Here is a 16,171-nt window from a genome sequence, read left to right on the forward strand (position 1 = left end):
CCCCTTCAGAGAGAAACAACTCCGCTTAATTATAGTCAACACGCGGTAGACTTTGGAAGTTTGGATGATGGAAGATTTCGTATCTTTTACAATATTACGTATGTTTTCTCATGCATCTTATCTCGGCTTGTTGTCTGGGTTGCTCACTATATCCAGAGTATGGGTACCTTTTATCATACTCTTCTTTTGCCCTTGGCCCTTTAATAATTTTTTTTTTTTAAATTCACCAGACAAATCTTTCTCACCCGCTCATTCTACACTATCGAATATTCTCATCAAAGGGTCAGCCACCTTTATGCTCTACTTGACTTGTGTGCAATAAGCTCGAAGGTCCGCTGGCGACGTCAACTCCGTGTCATGTTTTCTGGCTCAGTCAGCCATCTTCAAGCTTCATGGATTTTAGTTTATGGCATATCACCGACTTAATTGCACTCACACGACTCTACTTAGCCGACCCGAAACTAGATGAACTGATATAGCAGAAGAACATCTTATTGCTGATCCGCGGTTCCAATTGGCCACAGTTTACCTTTTCTCCCTCCCGTTTGGACTTCTAATACGTCCGTTGTTAGTCAAGGCTTGTTCTCAAAATAGAGCTTTCTATCCCTGGACCACTGATCCAATTTTACCGGAATTTATTTTGGTCAACTGAACTGCGAAGTTCTTCGTTTTCTGGGATAGCTTTTCGCGTTTAGCGCAACAAGGCCTGATGAACTGAACTTTGACTGCTATTTTACTACTCTACCGGATTCGTCGCTGTCGGGCTTGGCACCGCACCACTAGAACATGCTATTGATCAGTACCGTTCGCAGTTTTGTCGGATATGAATTAGCATGTATCGATTTCTAATGCCTACAACACTCGTCGGCTGTGCGAGTTTCCTAGACGTCCGCTTGTTCTGGTCAGTCTTCTGCGGTAGTCTATGAGTCCGCGGGGTAGTACTTGAGATTCTAGTTCCGCAAACTCCAGAACCTGATCTGATAGCACTCTTTTTTTTCCGCGTTACGTACCTCCGTTTGTCTGGGTCTGGGAAGGACATCTGCAATATAAAATGCGCTACCCGCTCATAGGATTGGATGATAGAGCTGCTTACAGTGCTCAGGATACTATTGTTAGTACGGATACTCGCTGATTGTGGTGCAAGAGTGGCAACGTTCCAGGGTAGGATGGTTATTGCGGGAATGTATGACGCCGAAAGTTGCTGGTTCCCTAGTTCCATACCATATAAATTTAGATAGATTCCTAATGCGCTTTGGCATGAAGCATTGGTTTCTGGTTCTTATGGTGTAATTACCATTGGATGCGCGTCCTCCGTGAACTTTGATCGGATATGATTACTACGGTCCTTTGTGTCCGTTCCTAGTTGCCATCTCGTCTTGGTTCTCAATCTCGCAACACAGAATATACTGCCTGGTGAATTGTACGGGCCAAGCGAGAGAGAATGTGATGTTTGTATGGGCGGCATCCCATAGCCTTGCCAGATTAGAACAAGGAGCTTCGAATTTGATCCAGTGATTGGGGCCAAGATCGAATCACGTGCATTGCTGCTGCTAATTTGGATGTACCTGGTGGATTCCCCCTCTCCTGGTATCTTTGCTTTCGTTCCCCCACTCTTGTCTCTCTTTGCTCTCTTCCTTTTCTCAGCAAATCGGCCGTCCGGCAAGCATCCTTACCGATAGTATATAAGAAATAGCTTTGAACGCGTTAAGCGTTGCCTTTGCCATGCCGTCGTCGCCTTCGCCCGCTCTGCGCAGGTTCATTGGCGCTGTGGACGATGAATGGCAGATGTTCAGGTTAGTTCTCTCGAGAATCTTCCCTCATGACTCTTCTCCTTATCCGCAACATCAACACCCACTCAGCGATAACCCTGACGACTACGAGATCGGTCTTCCCATCGGGTTCGGCGCTACCTCGATTGTATATGCTTCACGCTATGTACCCAAGGACGAATCGACTCCCGTTCCGTGTGCCCTCAAGGTCGTGAACCTCGACAAGCTCCCTCTTCAGTCCTTGCGTCTCCTACGTCGCGAAACACAGCTCATGAGTTTGTCGAAACACCCCAATCTTCTCCGTGTTCGGGGATCATGGACTACCGGCCACCATTTGCACATCGCTCTCCGTCTTATGAATGCCGGTAGCGCCGCCGATGTGATGCGCTACGGATGGCCTGGTGGTATGGAAGAGGACGTCGTCAAGTGCATCCTCAAGCAAGCGCTTGAAGGGCTCAAGTGAGTATTCTCATATCTATTCTTGCATTGTCGTCGTTCTTACGTATGTTTGATGCAGTTATTTACACATCAATGGGTTCATTCATCGCGACATCAAAGCTGCAAATCTCCTTATCGATGATGATGGTACCGTACTTCTGGGGGACTTGGGTGTAGCAGCGTCACTCTGTGATGAAGAGCCCATCCCAATCCCGTCTGGCTCAGGCCAGAAAATGAACTTTGACGGCACTTCGAGCGCTGACAACTCCCGCCTTCCAACGCAGGCACCTTCAAAAAAGCTCGGCAAACGCAAGTCCTTCGTTGGCACAGTGAGTCTTGCATGACAAACCTCTCCTGTCGGACGCTTGACTGATCAGATCTTAATCCCAATTGCAATTCAATGCTTGCTTACTGATGCGATTCATTTGACGGCGGCTTACATCTCGTCTTACACAACTTTGCCCGCGCATAGCCGTGTTGGATGGCACCAGAGCTCATTTCGGGGAAACAATACGACGCGAAAGCAGACATCTGGTCCTTCGGGATCACCGCCATCGAACTGACTCAAGGCCGTGCTCCACGCTCTCGAGAAACGCCTGCTCGAGTGCTTTTGAAAACGTGCGTAGTGGGAAAATTCAAATTCTCGTCTGATTTCTGATCTCATTTATAAATAGCGTGCAAGATGCTCCTCCAGAATTTGCTCGAGAAAGTGGTAACCATAAGTTTTCCAAGGCCTTTAAGGAGATTGTGGAGGCGTGCCTCGCCAAGGATCCTTCTCGACGGCCAAGCGCTGCCGAGCTCTTGGATACCCCCTTTTTCAAAGGTGCAAAACGTAAAAATTATCTCGTAAATGCCATTCTTAGTGCGTACGCCACATCCCGCTCGTGACTTATTACTTACGGTACCGATGATCTTTCTTGCTTATAGAGGATTTACCGCCCCTCATCCACCGTCAAGAGCGGCGTGCAAAAACATCGAGTCCCTTGACGGCCGCGAGTCGAAACTCGATGTCGTCCTGGGATTTTTCTGTTGAACTCCCACACACACCGAGCGCGCATATTCGAACATCACTCAACTCAGCGCATTCCACTTATTTTAGTTCAACTTTTCCTCAGCATTCTCATCACTCAAATCATCATACCCTTATTCATCCTGATACGTCCCGATTGGACGATTTGGATGAGAACCAATGCGTTGATGCGCTCGAACGGCATAGGGCAGCCCAGCGGGAACGTATCTCTTCTGAACTGCATGATGGAGACGACGAACGGTCGTCCGTGGAGGTGGAAAGTTCTGTTTTTGATCTGGATGAGGCAGAAGAAGAGTCGGATCCGACGACACCGGAATTAGTGCCGACCTCGATGGATAACTCGTCTGTGGCTACTACGCCGTTGAGCTGTTCGCCAGCGACAGCTCTGGACATGCAAATGCAACAGGAGAAGAAACCTATTGTTCTAAGTATGCAAACTACTGGCAAACCAACGCCTGTATCCACCCGAAACCGGTCAAATAGCAAGCCCATCAAGCCGACTTCGCGGGAAGGTGTAGAAACTCCGCATAGTCCTACTCTACGTCGTGGTTCTTCACCAGCATCCACCTTGGACCGGACCAATCTCAGCTCGCTATCTTCGCTGAAGCGTATTGCGAGTGCCTCGGGGTTGTCTAGTTCCAAGATGACCACTACCACCATTGATACAACCCCATCATCAACTCCACCTCCTTCGCAATCTCCAAGTTCGAGAGGACTTTCGCCGGCACGAACGTCATCGAAAGAGAGCCGTTGGAGGAAGTTGATGCGCGGTGGTTCAAAGGGTTCGGATGAGTCGACAACTGTCCCATCGTCGAAGGACGGTGGTGAACGGAGGAAGAGTACTTTAGGGAGGATATTGGAGCGGACTGGGAAGTGAAATCTTTTGTGGTGGAGTCTCGTGTACGACGAGGGACACCCGAAACAACCCTCTTATTCCGACGCTACCTAAATTATACCACACACTAGCTGGCCTTTTTGCATGGCGACTCATGCTCGCGTCTGTACATCTGTACACCCACTTTTGACAGTCGATTCAACTCGTCACTATCGACCCGCACATGCATGCCCACATATATCGTTCATTTTCGGTGTATACTGCAAAGCACATCAATATCGTTTCTTTTGCATTATATAATTCTCTCCCGCAAATGGTTCACGACCACTTACGAATTACGACACCCAGCTTTCTTGGTTTTTATTTTCGCTGTTTCCCTTGTCTAATTATTGTTCTGAAGTCACTATACTTTTTACGCTATTGTCACACTGTTGAGTCGGTGTACGTTGTACGTTGTTTGTACTATATTTGAAATTCGTGCGATTGCGGAGGAATAATAAAGTTGCGGAGGTCGGGAGAAGGGGAATTGCCTCCTTTCAAAGTTTTATAATAATCTCAACTTGTGCCTCAATCATCTGATAATTATCGAATTCCCGCGAACATGGTCGACTTAATGCACAAGGGACCAACTCAGTCATGGGTAACAACAGAAATTTCTGCTTCAAGTTCTAGTGCATTATTAACATGACGCAGATGCCCTAATTTAATTGGTCTAGAAGAGTTCAACCGACGACGAGCTTGCCCTCTGGTTCGTTGAATTCGTATTGTGGGACTTCAAGATTGAGCTGGAAATGTTCATCGTTAGTGGAAGTAAAGTAGGTGATTGTAGAGCGCAGGCTTACAGGTGCAGGACCTTTGCGAACGCGACCAGCTAAAAATGACCATTAGAGAAGGTCAGGACTATTCTTAACTAAAGGTTGAGTGACGTACAGATATCGTAGTGAGAGCCGTGACAAGGGCAGAACCTAGGAAAACACAGTTAGAAAATGCACCTTGATTGGGATAGAGATACTTACCATCCTCCGTAGTCTCCGGATTCGCCAATAGGTACACAACCCAAGTGCGTGCAGATACCAAGCATAACAAGCCACTCAGGCTTCTTCACCCTATCCTCATCAGACTGCGGGTCACGAAGCTTCTTCCAATCCTCCGCACGCGCTTCGTCAATCTCGCTTTGGGTACGATGACGAATGAAGACGGGCTTTCCGCGCCACTTGATGATGACGTTCTTGCCCTCTGGGATGCTGGCGAGTTCGACTTCTACTTTGGCGAGTGCGAGGACGTCTGCGGAAGCGCTCATTGTTCCGAGGAATTCGGTGACGGTGGACTTGGCGACGGACGCAGAGAGGAGACCCATTCCGCCGATCATGAAGTATGAGAGGGCGGCGTTTGTTCGAGGGTTTGTTTGGTAGTGGGAGAAGTCGGGGACTTGTGGTGCATCGTCCACTGGAGCAGAGGAAGAGTGTACGAATCGCTGGTTCAGGCCGGTGGTCGGTGCAACTGGACGGATGGAAAATACGTCAGTAAAGTTCATAGGTTGCGAAATCATAGTTTAGAAAATCTACGAAGGGTCGGTTCAATGATGGAGAAACAACATACCCGTAGTAAACGACTTGGTGACAAGACTAGACGCCGTTTTCGAGAACTTGGTTGCCCAAGGCGCCGGTGCGTCTGAACGGGGAGCAGGTCCTTCACCGTGTCCATGTGCGTGCTCGTCGGGGAGAGCACGACCAGCAAAGTTGACGTAGCAAGCCGATGGCACACCTGAGGGAAGCGTGCGGACAGTAGGCGGCAAGGTCAACGCCTTTTTGAGAGGGCGCAAGCTCGCCATGAGCGTCGTCTAGAAAGAAGCGAGAGTGAGGTCGATGGAAAGGTTGATTGAGCTGGTGCGGTGCGGTCAACGAGCTAAGCGCGATTTTCAGACCCGGGAAGCTCCGAAGCGTCATCACTTCCCGCCCCGCCAATGACACGCACGTCATTCCATACTCAGCACTCGTCGCGTTCGTCGCGCTCGAAGACATGGACGTGCCGTACAACAAGTCGGGCGCGTCAAGTAGAGCGCATTATCAGATTGTTCGAAATGTCGAGAATGCACCCCAACAGTCCGAGAAGCTCCTGGTTCAGGAGGTCGAGCGTATACGGAAGCACTTTGCTAGCAAGATGCTTAGCACCGTTAGTAAATTTGTCTGTTATCTTTTCTGTGGCTGACGGTTTTGCACAGTCTGAGATCAGAAAGGATCTCATTATATTGTTATACTGTCTAAATACCTCGTTTGGATCAATCAACCGTACAACACTGGCTTTCGCGCTTCCTTCTGCAGCTCATCTAGCAGAGGCTGGGTCAAGAGTTAGCGAGAAACGCATGGGTGTGTGCAGTTTGACAGGAAACTTTTGATTTAATCTCTGAGATTTTGATTAAGGATACATGTTTTGCTGGGAGGTAATGCCTCGAGAGCACGAGCTGCAGCTTATGTTAGTTAATACTATCAGGAAGGTTTGTCATGTAGTCTCTGCTTAACAGTTGTCGATTTGTGCTCAAAACTCCCAGGATTTAACATCTCCATCGGTGGCAAAGATAAATCTGGCGCTCGAATCACTCGTGAACCTGCCATCATTGGACGTCATACCAGCAGTGCATACTCGCTGCATAGAATTGCTGTCACATCCATCGTCAGTGGGTGTCTCGTTAATCGAGTCATTTGCTGCCGATACTCATCCCAATTTCAGACCGCGTATAAGGGCATTGACCATGATTGCACTGCACGCACTCTCCCAATATTCGCCTGAGTTACTCAACGATGACAATATGAAGCAACTTGTCGTGAAACGGCTGTCAGACGCTAATGAGAGCGTTGTCCGGACTGCTCTGAGGCTCGGTTTTGCGATGGTATCGGTAGGCTCTATTTCTTGTATTTGGAACTCTTCATCCTAATGCCTGGAAAAGGGTGGCTTGCTGGAAAGCGAAGAGATATTACGTTCAAGCACTTCTTTGGTTTCTCGCATTGTGAACAAGCACACAGCAAGAAATTATTCCTCAGCATTTACTCTGAGCGTCCTCAATACTATCTCGAGATTGCTTGAGCGGGACGATTTGAAGTCGAAGTGAGTAAAGCTACTTGAGCTTAACAATTTCTAGCTCACTGAAGCCTCAATTTCAGAGTGGATTTTGTAAATGAACTTCTCCCGTCCCTTCTCAGCATTCTCCGTCGTGCAGTCAAACACGGTCAAGGATGTATGTCCCTCGTCCTCCACCATCCTCTACCTGCGAGAAATCAAATTACTGAATATACGCAATATGTCTAGCCTTAATCCTAGAATGCTTCCGCCTCATGGGACGATTTCCGACGAACACCGTTGCACAGTATATTCTCAAAATGTCTCCACAGCCTACCGAACCCGATCAACAGAGTGAAGGGTCTGACAGGCAACGACAGCATTTCGTTCACCCTGTCGCACGAATACGACATTTTCTCTCATCACGGACTGTCAACGACCATTATCTCTTCCTTTCTTGTTTGGTTTGTTTGGACTCTTCTTTATGGGCTGGGATGACACAACCGTCCGAGGATTTATTGAACTCGACTACTAACGAGCAGCAAACAGAAGCGGAAATGGAGAAATCAGTCCCAATGCAACTTGTTTTGGATCAATTAGAAGTGGAGCGGATATTGAGTTTTCTTGACAGTGAAGATGACCAAATTCGGGCCCTCGTAAGCAATTTTTTATTCGCTCCTCTTGTCTTTTTTTTTTTTGGACCTAAAATCCATTTGGAAAGACTCTTCGACTCCTCATCACACTCGACCCTTCCCTGGTCGAAAACTGTTATCAACGAGTGTTGGACGCGTTGCGTGCTGCTTCTCCAAACGCGACGAATGACCAAGTGCGGAACGTCGTAACACAGCGTTTGGTTGAATTTGCCTTCACAACTTCCTTGGGCAATGAAAAGCTAGGAGTAGACGAACGAGGCCGGATCCTTGTGGAGAAATTAAAGGAGGTAATAAACGCGACTGGCGCTCAGGACACAGTGAATAAGACTGTTATCGAATCTGTTTTGAGCAGAGTCCGAAGAGGTGAGTTCGTAGCCTTGTAAAATCTCCGGTTGTGCTTTGCTCAGGATTCGTTATAACAGAGCGGCCTTCGAATCAACGCATTTGCATCTTAAACCTCTTAACGATTCTGCAGGCAGAGGACACTCCAGAGCAGGCCGATAGGCAGCCACTCGATAAAACACTTTTCCTCATTCTGGTCGCTTTGGCTTGCGAACTCGCTTTGATTTTTGCTGAGTCGCTGTCCGAAGTTGTTCCAATGATTTGTCTGTTTGCGGCGACGTTACACACTGTTTCAGGTACGCTAGGACCTTTTATTCTACCAGCGAATTCATGCTGAGAAGGACCAAAGAACAATTGCAAGAGCCTATACTTCTATGCATGACGCGACTCGCAGTCCTTTTATCCACTTCAGAGGTTCCGTCTCAAGAGATGGAGGATGTCAGGCGGGTAGTCCATGAACTAGGCGAAACATCCCTGGAAGATCAGAAACGGGCCATGATACTGAAGCGCTCGAGACAATTTGAGAAAATATTGTCTGAACCCAGCAGGATACGAGAACGATTAGGAAATGGCCGGGGCGTATCGGTACGTGCAGTGCGATTTCAGCCAAGGCTTTTTGATTGAGTTTCGACAACCTAGCTACCAGAATTCGCTGTCATGCTCGATGGAGCCGATTCTAGGAGGACTCCACCACGAGGAAACGCATCTACAGAACCATCCTCACCGCCTTCTAAAGTTTCTTCGCCCACTATGAGTCAATCGGAGCTAGTTCGACTATCACAAAGCAAACTGCGCTACGATGCGTATGCGCCTCCTACATCTGCAAATAGGATTGCTCGAGTTCGTAGTCACTCGTCATCAGCCTCGGGCCGAAGTTCGAATCGTGCTTCCTCGCGAGCATCAAGCACAAGAATGACCGAGTATGAGGATGAGCCAGATTTGTCCCGCACGGTCACTGCTGGAGAGCTTACACTTGCTGCCGGATCTAGGAACGAGTTCGCAAGGACGTACAGGGACAAGGTGAGAATTGTTCTCTGCTCCTTGTTTTACGCTTATCTTATGTGGTAAAATCTGAAGAAAGGGAAGTCGCGAGGCGTTGAGCCAGTGTCTGGGGATGCCACATCAAGTGGTACCCCAGCAAAGAAAACACCGGACCTTTTGACGATTGACTCACCCTTCCTGGCTGAACCACTCGTCGATGTTGATGCTCATCCGCCACCACCTAGCCCATATGTATCAGCAAATACGTCGCTGCATACTTCGCCGGAGCCTGGGCAGAGCTTTGAGCAGCTCTGGTCGGAGTTGACCGCAACTCCTGAGGCTTTCAATGCAAGGGGTTGGTGTGAGGATGCTACGGATGTCGTTGTCCGGCGATTACAGAGTATGGGGTCGCGAATGGATGTATTGTCCGCGGATGATACGCCTTTCATCGGTGAGCTCTCAATAACCGGTCTGTAAAATTATTCTTACGGAGATTCTGACGGTCGATGTATTTGAATTTGTAGGCGACTTGAAGATCATGCTTCACTCGTCCTCTCTAGGCCCACTTGATCCAGTATCGCGTACGCTTCTGCGACTGCACGAAGAAGAAGACGGTAGCTGTCGATGGCAAGTCAGATGTACTGATAGAGAGCTCGGGCTGAAGGTGAAGGAGCTGCTGGGTTAGAGTACGGGACTTTTAATTATGAAATTGCTTTATACCCGGAGTTAATTAACGGCATCCTAAAAGAGGAAGATTGAGAATCGATTGGCTTTTTCTGTGATCGGCGACGGCTTTCGCGGATCAATTCTGAATATTCACTTCTTGTTCTTCTCCCTTCAAGCTCGCTTACCTGTCTACCAGAAATCATCTTAAAAATTATGGCGATCAACACTTCTGTAATATCTGGTGGATTACGCCATTGGCTGGGTATTGAGGTGATGAGGAGACATGCCGAAGCTATTGGCCGAGCTCAGGAAGCCAGCATGTCCTTTTGTATCCTTATCTAGCTGTCTTCTATGAGGTCCGGTGCGAACTCTGACTAGATACTTAAAGTCGCCTGCATGTGCACACGGCTTCGCTGTTCTCAGTCGTGATGAAAGGCGAACTAGTGATAGATGTCGAGCGTGCCAGCGGCACCTACATTCCTCGCCCAAGTCGTACGGTACGACGACGTCCTCCATGGCCGATACTATTTCTTGGTATCTTAGCTATCTTCGCTCTTGGAACGCATATGCAATTTATCCATGGAGGTAGACGACGCGTTGTCAAGCTCCCACCCGATGCAGAGTTCATTCGAGCGCGATGCGAGAACTTGAAGATACCGCCTGGTCCACCTAGAACGTTTCATTTCCGTACGAGTTCGGAACGATTCGTACCTGGTACGAAGGCTACGTTGGTAAAGAATGCGACTATTTGGACTGGGAATGTGGATGGGAAGGAGGTTGTGAAGGGTGATGTTTTACTTGATAAGGGGTTGATTAAGGCTGTTGGGAGTGGTATCGATATTACGGATTTGGATGAGGTTGTTACTATTGATGCGGAAGGTGGATGGGTTACTCCTGGGTATTTATTAGCTCATATTGGCCTGAACTTTCACTGACTTTGGTTATGATATAGCATTGTCGACCTGCACTCACATCTGGGTGTCAATTCTGTGCCGAAATTATCTGGTGCAGGCGACGGAAATTCACGCAAAGGTATCGCTCAACCATGGCTACGTTCACTCGACGGTCTGAACACTCGTGATGATGCTTATCGACTGTCTATTTCTGGAGGTGTCACAACTGCCCTCGTGCTTCCAGGGTCTGCAAATGATATTGGCGGACAAGCGTTCACGATGAAGTTACGCCCAACCAAGGAACGAACGCCGACTTCCATGCTACTTGAACCACCTTTTACACTTAATAGCACGGATATGATTGATATGAGTAGCCCACCACGTTGGAGGCAGATGAAGTACGCTCCTTTCGTCCAATTTTAACAAAAATGAATTGTAGACGCTTGACGTTGTCTTTCTGTTTCCACAGACATGCATGCGGCGAGAATCCACGTCGTGTATACGGTAATAGCCGTATGGATAATATCTGGGCGTTTCGTGAGATATACGACAAGGCTCGACAGATCAAGGAACAACAGGACGCATATTGTTCGAAAGCACTGAGCAACGACTGGGATGATCTTGGGTCGTTCCCAGAAGAGCTACAGTACGAAGCCATTGTTGATACTCTTCGTGGACGTGTAAAGATGCAAGTGCATTGCTACGAGACTGTTGACTTGGACGACATTGTTCGAGTAAGTAGTCAGTGCCTAGACAGAATGGAATATATCGGTCTGATTTATTTATGTACGCAGCTTACGAATGAGTTCAAATTCCCGATTGCTGCCTTTCATCATGCACACGAGACGTATCTTGCTCCAGACCTTCTTAAGCAAGCATATGGTTAGTAGTCAAGCCTTTTTCACCATTTACATGTTCACCTTGTTGTACAGGAAATACACCGGCTTCGGCCATGTTCGCAACGAACGCGCGCTATAAGCGCGAATCGTACCGTGGATCAGAGTTTGCTGCACGGATATTAGCAGATAACGGGCTTCCCGTAGTCATGAAAGTAAGATTCTTAGTTTATTGAACGTTAGGTGACTGGAGATGACTGACTCTATTTTAGAGCGATCGTAAGTAGAAGAACTATTCGTTAAATCTTGTCAAGAAACGGTACTGATAATGATATCATTATAGATCCTGTTCTCAACTCTCGATATTTGCTATACGAGGCCCAGCAGGCACATTACTATGGCCTTCCAGACAACCTCGCGATCGCATCAGTCACTTCGACACCCGCACGCGTAATGGGTATGAGCCATCGCATCGGCTTCATCAAAAACGGATACGATGCGGATGTTGTATTATGGGACTCGCACCCACTTGCACTCGGAGCTACTCCTCGCCAAGTCTTCATTGACGGTATTGCGCAATTTGGTGATACGTACGCACCGCCGGAGTTGAAGTCTGAGGACTTCCAAAAGTCGCCTGAGACGCCTGGCTTCGATAAAGAGGTGGAAGAGACGTTGAAGTATGATGGATTACCGCCACTTGAACCACAAAGGTCTATCGCTGGTATTGTCGTTTTCACTAATATTACTAGTATAACTGTTCGGGGGACGCAAGGGGGAAGCCCGGTTTTGAGGACGTTTGAGTTGGATGTAGATACACAACGAGGAGTTCTCGTTAGTTGTGCTGGCAAGGTCGATTGTGTAGGAACCTGGAGTGAATGTTCGCATTTCTTGGAGCAACGCGACGCTGTCGAAATTAATCTCAAGGGCGGCGCGATTTCTCCTGGACTCATCTCGTTCGGTTCTGCACTTGGACTGGAAGAGATTCAAGGTGAAGTGTCGACTAAAGATGGTACAGTCTTCGATCCATTGGACAAGGATATCCCGAATATCCTGGGAGATGGCCCACTCATTCATGCAGCGGATGGCCTACAATTTGCTACTCGGAATGCCTAGTAGGTTTACGTCTCTCCTCTTGGATTGATGTTGTATTTATTCAACTAACCTTGCCTTACTATCAAGTCTTGCTTATCGTGCAGGAGTGACAATCGGCGTCACTTCACCACTACATAATGGTATCCTGAGCGGATTAAGTACGGCCTTCAGCCTTGGGACAGCACACAAGCTGGAGAAAGGCGCACTTCTGCAGGAGGTTGCTGCTGTACACGTTACAGTAGGGCATTCCGTTGGGAGTGGGAGTGTTAGCACACAGGTCGCCGCACTCCGACGTTTGTTACTTGAACCTGGTTCAGGCGAGGCGGGAAAGTGGTTCAAAGCAGTTGCTATCGTACGTCATTCGTCTATGCTAAACCGCCCCATGCTTTAGTATTTATTTGCTTTGCTTTTAGGGGAAGATGACACTTGTAGTGAACGCTGAAAGCGCTGATGTAATAGCAACGCTGCTAAGTTTGAAGAAAGAAGTCGAAGAAAGTACAGGGGAACGTATGAAGTTGACTATCGCCGGAGCGTCGGAGGCACACCTCCTTGCATCTGAACTTGCAAAGGCAGATATTGGGGTTATCGTTGTACCTTCGCGTCCTTTCCCTGAGACCTGGGAGAAGCGTCGGATGTAGGTTTACCTCCTCATTTTCTCTTTACCCCTAGAGTGCTCATTCAGATGCCGTATGTTTAGTCTTCCGGGACCGCCTATAACGAAGGACAGTGCGATTTCGCTATTGCTGGCACATAACGTGACGGTTGGAATAGGGATTGAAGAACCATGGAGTGCACGAAACACTCGATTTGACATTGCTTGGGTATGTCCTCCTTCACTGCCATCCCGTCTCTTCCCTATTTAATTAATTCATTATCACACTACGCTAACTACGTGTAGGCCGCCCTCGAAGCACCCTCAGAAATCTCGCGCACCCAAGCACTCGCTCTTGCATCCACGAACCTCGAGAAACTGCTTGGGTTGGATATCAATGACAATAGTAATAATATTGATGCGGACCTCGTAGCGACGGAGTCGGGCGATTTGTTTGATTTTGAAGGGAAAGTCGTTGGAGTGATTAACCCGAGGAAGGGGGTTGTTGATTTGTTTGGATTATGAGTTTGCCGAGGGATAAATTGTATGTGTTTTGTATATCAAATCCAAATTTTCTCGGGGACTAGCACTTTGTACATTTAACAAGTTAGTCTGGGAAGGCTTTCTTTACATTGGATTGTGATACTCGTCAGCTTGGTAAGTAGATTATGGCTAACTATGATTCAGGTTGTCCATAAAACTAGTAGTTTATGATTTGGACGTCTTCACAGTAAATCTCGAACAAAATAGCGCAGCTCAATATATCACAGAACGTAAACAATGGAGGAGCATACAAGCTCTTTTACTCAAAGAACTAACTATCCGAACTAACTATCTACTCAGGCAACCCCCAAATCCTAACCTCCCTACCCGTAGACCCCCAAACCTCCTTCCCAAGTTCCCCAAACACAATATCCGACATCTCACCCCCCTCCTCAAACCTCACCAACTCTTCCCACGTCTTATGCGCAAACGCACGTCCACCTTCGTTACCCGCAACACCAAAGAACAGCGCCGAAGAGTCGTAAGTGACTTTGTTGACTTTAAAGTCGTCTCCGAGGGGGATGGAAGTTACCCGTGCTTGTTTGCGGAGGTCCCAGATTGCGACGGAGGATGTGGAGTCTGGTGCGAGGAGGTGGTATCCGTTTTCGCTGAATGAGAGTGTGGAGACTGTGAATGGTGTTCCTGACTCAGGTGTTAACGTCGCTGCGAGTGCTCCTGAGCGGATATCATAGATCTGAATCGTCGACCCTGGTGTACCGAGTCCGAGGAGGACGCCGTCTGGGTGGACGTTCACTGCTGTGTAGGCGTCGTCACCTGGTGCACTTTGGAAGATAGACACGAAGTTGGTGAGGTCGTGTACGGAGTAAGTCCGATCGAGGGATGCGAGACCTAGAAGTGTGGAAGTAGGGTGGACGAAGAGACCTGTTACGTCCCCCTTGTGCATTTTAATCGTTTGTCGAGGTGCATATTCGCCTGAGGCACTATCGTGCGCCCATACACGTGCTGTCTTGTCTGCACTAGCAGAGAGTACGAGTCTCGGCCCTCCAGCAACTTCACGCAACGCAACCTGGTTAACGCGCTTTGTATGTCCCTTCAAACTCGCAATAACCTTATCTTCACCACGGTCATACAGCTGTACAACTTTATCATTCCCACCCGTAACGAACACACCCGCTTCCTCCTTAGACAAAGCGATCGAGGTGATTCCTGCAGGGGAGGCAGCGTGCAAAGAAGGGATTGTATGTGTTGCAGTGAAAGTTTTGACTTGCGCTGCTGTTGTGTGTTCTTTAGCGGGTTTGCGCTTACGACGTTGAGAGCTGAGTGTGGAGTTGGTTTCGTCGATTTGGGAGACGATTTCTTTGGGGAGGCCTGGTGAGTCGTCGGTTTGTTGGTCTTCTTTCATGTCGACGTCGCCGCTTGCTTCTTCTCCTGCGGCTGCTCCAGAAGGAGTGATGCCGATGGATGCTTGGACGTTTGCGAGTGCTCTAGCGAATGAAACACGTATTTTAATTAGAAATTTCATAAGTGGAAGTGATGAAAAGAGCAGACGACTTACTCCCTTGCTGCATCCCTCTCTTTAATAAGTCGAGCAACGACACGCGTTGCCGAGTCTTGTGCATATAGCGCGTGCGAGAGCTGCTGACGAACAGAGTTGTACTGCTGTTTGAGCGCGAACGTCTCCAGGACGAGCGCGTCCCATTCGTTTTGGAGAGAATGCAAAAGCGCAGGGATAGAAGTGAGCTGGGGAGGGCGTGGTGGGACGGCTTTCGGGCCTTCATGAAAAATACAAAAGAACATCATTAAGCATTAAAATGGTATGTAGTATTGGTATTAGAATGACTGAACGCACTGGCTTTTACAGAGACGAGATCAGCCTCTTCAAGTTTATCGCCCGTGATGGGGTCTGTGCCATTGTCTGCGATGTACTTGGTGATGAGCCGGCGCTCATAGAGGTGGCCGCTCTTGCTGGATACGACTGGGTCCTGAGGAGGTTCACCGGATAGCGCACAGAAAAACGACATTGTTGAGGTTTGGCGTCACCGAAGTCTGAAGAAGCACAACTTGGACGCGAAACGAAACAAATCGGTCCGTCGTCCTCGTGACTTGATTATGTAATGAATATTCCAGACTTTCATGTGAGTGAGAGCATGCATCATACGAGACGAGAATCTTCGTTCTCGCTGTGCATTTGCCGCTCGTCGTCAACTTCTGCTCTGCATTTGGGATTTCGGTTGTACAATCTCTTCGATGTCTGAAAAGCAGCAAAGACTGGTGCTCTCCATCATAGAGTTTCTCAACCAGTCAATAGAAGATGGTACAGTGAAGCAGGACGACAAGGAAAGCTTGGAAGTGGCGAGTTCGTATCGTATCTCATACTGAACATAATTTCGTACTGAAGTAGATATACGTGCTATAGTACAATGCATTGGCGAGGCATTCGGAGTTGACCCAAATGACGAGCAACAGAGCAAACGATTAAGTATCAA

The 16,171-nt window shown here is 48.1% G+C and overlaps 5 protein-coding genes across 5 annotated transcripts; 3 read left to right on the forward strand and 2 right to left on the reverse strand.

Moving 5' to 3' along the window:
* The first annotated feature begins 1,619 nt into the window (after positions 1-1,619).
* Positions 1,620-4,441, forward strand: FOMMEDRAFT_146344 (kinase-like protein). Its single transcript, XM_007265941.1, has 6 exons — positions 1,620-1,793; positions 1,860-2,228; positions 2,287-2,536; positions 2,680-2,825; positions 2,882-3,069; positions 3,135-4,441. Exons 1-6 carry the CDS (start codon positions 1,723-1,725, stop codon positions 4,112-4,114), a joined length of 2,004 nt encoding a protein of 667 aa, XP_007266003.1. The 5' UTR covers positions 1,620-1,722; the 3' UTR covers positions 4,115-4,441.
* Positions 4,442-4,593: 152 nt separating this feature from the next.
* On the reverse strand, positions 4,594-5,948 carry FOMMEDRAFT_19639 (ubiquinol-cytochrome c reductase iron-sulfur subunit). The gene is made up of 5 exons (XM_007265942.1): positions 5,672-5,948; positions 5,089-5,572; positions 5,003-5,037; positions 4,915-4,943; positions 4,594-4,857 (listed from the first exon to the last, which is right to left on the reverse strand). The coding sequence occupies exons 1-5, from the start codon at positions 5,901-5,903 to the stop codon at positions 4,795-4,797; spliced, it is 843 nt and encodes a 280-aa protein (XP_007266004.1). The 5' UTR covers positions 5,904-5,948; the 3' UTR covers positions 4,594-4,794.
* A 155-nt stretch (positions 5,949-6,103) lies between these two features.
* Positions 6,104-6,965, forward strand: FOMMEDRAFT_146346 (uncharacterized protein). The gene is made up of 5 exons (XM_007265943.1): positions 6,104-6,244; positions 6,294-6,438; positions 6,493-6,566; positions 6,621-6,746; positions 6,800-6,965. The coding sequence occupies exons 1-5, from the start codon at positions 6,233-6,235 to the stop codon at positions 6,857-6,859; spliced, it is 417 nt and encodes a 138-aa protein (XP_007266005.1). The 5' UTR covers positions 6,104-6,232; the 3' UTR covers positions 6,860-6,965.
* Positions 6,966-10,264: 3,299 nt separating this feature from the next.
* Positions 10,265-13,758, forward strand: FOMMEDRAFT_122155 (composite domain of metallo-dependent hydrolase). The gene is made up of 11 exons (XM_007265944.1): positions 10,265-10,666; positions 10,721-11,059; positions 11,131-11,395; positions 11,456-11,543; positions 11,594-11,712; positions 11,770-11,776; positions 11,841-12,609; positions 12,677-12,941; positions 13,003-13,223; positions 13,287-13,410; positions 13,488-13,758. The coding sequence occupies exons 1-11, from the start codon at positions 10,335-10,337 to the stop codon at positions 13,704-13,706; spliced, it is 2,748 nt and encodes a 915-aa protein (XP_007266006.1). The 5' UTR covers positions 10,265-10,334; the 3' UTR covers positions 13,707-13,758.
* Positions 13,759-14,016: 258 nt separating this feature from the next.
* Positions 14,017-15,706, reverse strand: FOMMEDRAFT_133684 (Prp19-domain-containing protein; the record flags this gene model as incomplete). The annotated part of the gene is made up of 4 exons (XM_007265945.1): positions 14,017-15,119; positions 15,141-15,169; positions 15,241-15,457; positions 15,535-15,706. 4 exons carry the CDS (start codon positions 15,704-15,706, stop codon positions 14,017-14,019), a joined length of 1,521 nt encoding a protein of 506 aa, XP_007266007.1.
* Between the last annotated feature and the right edge of the window lie 465 nt (positions 15,707-16,171).

This window comes from Fomitiporia mediterranea (genome assembly GCF_000271605.1).
Source record: "Fomitiporia mediterranea MF3/22 unplaced genomic scaffold FOMMEscaffold_5, whole genome shotgun sequence".
NCBI lineage: Eukaryota > Fungi > Basidiomycota > Agaricomycetes > Hymenochaetales > Hymenochaetaceae > Fomitiporia > Fomitiporia mediterranea.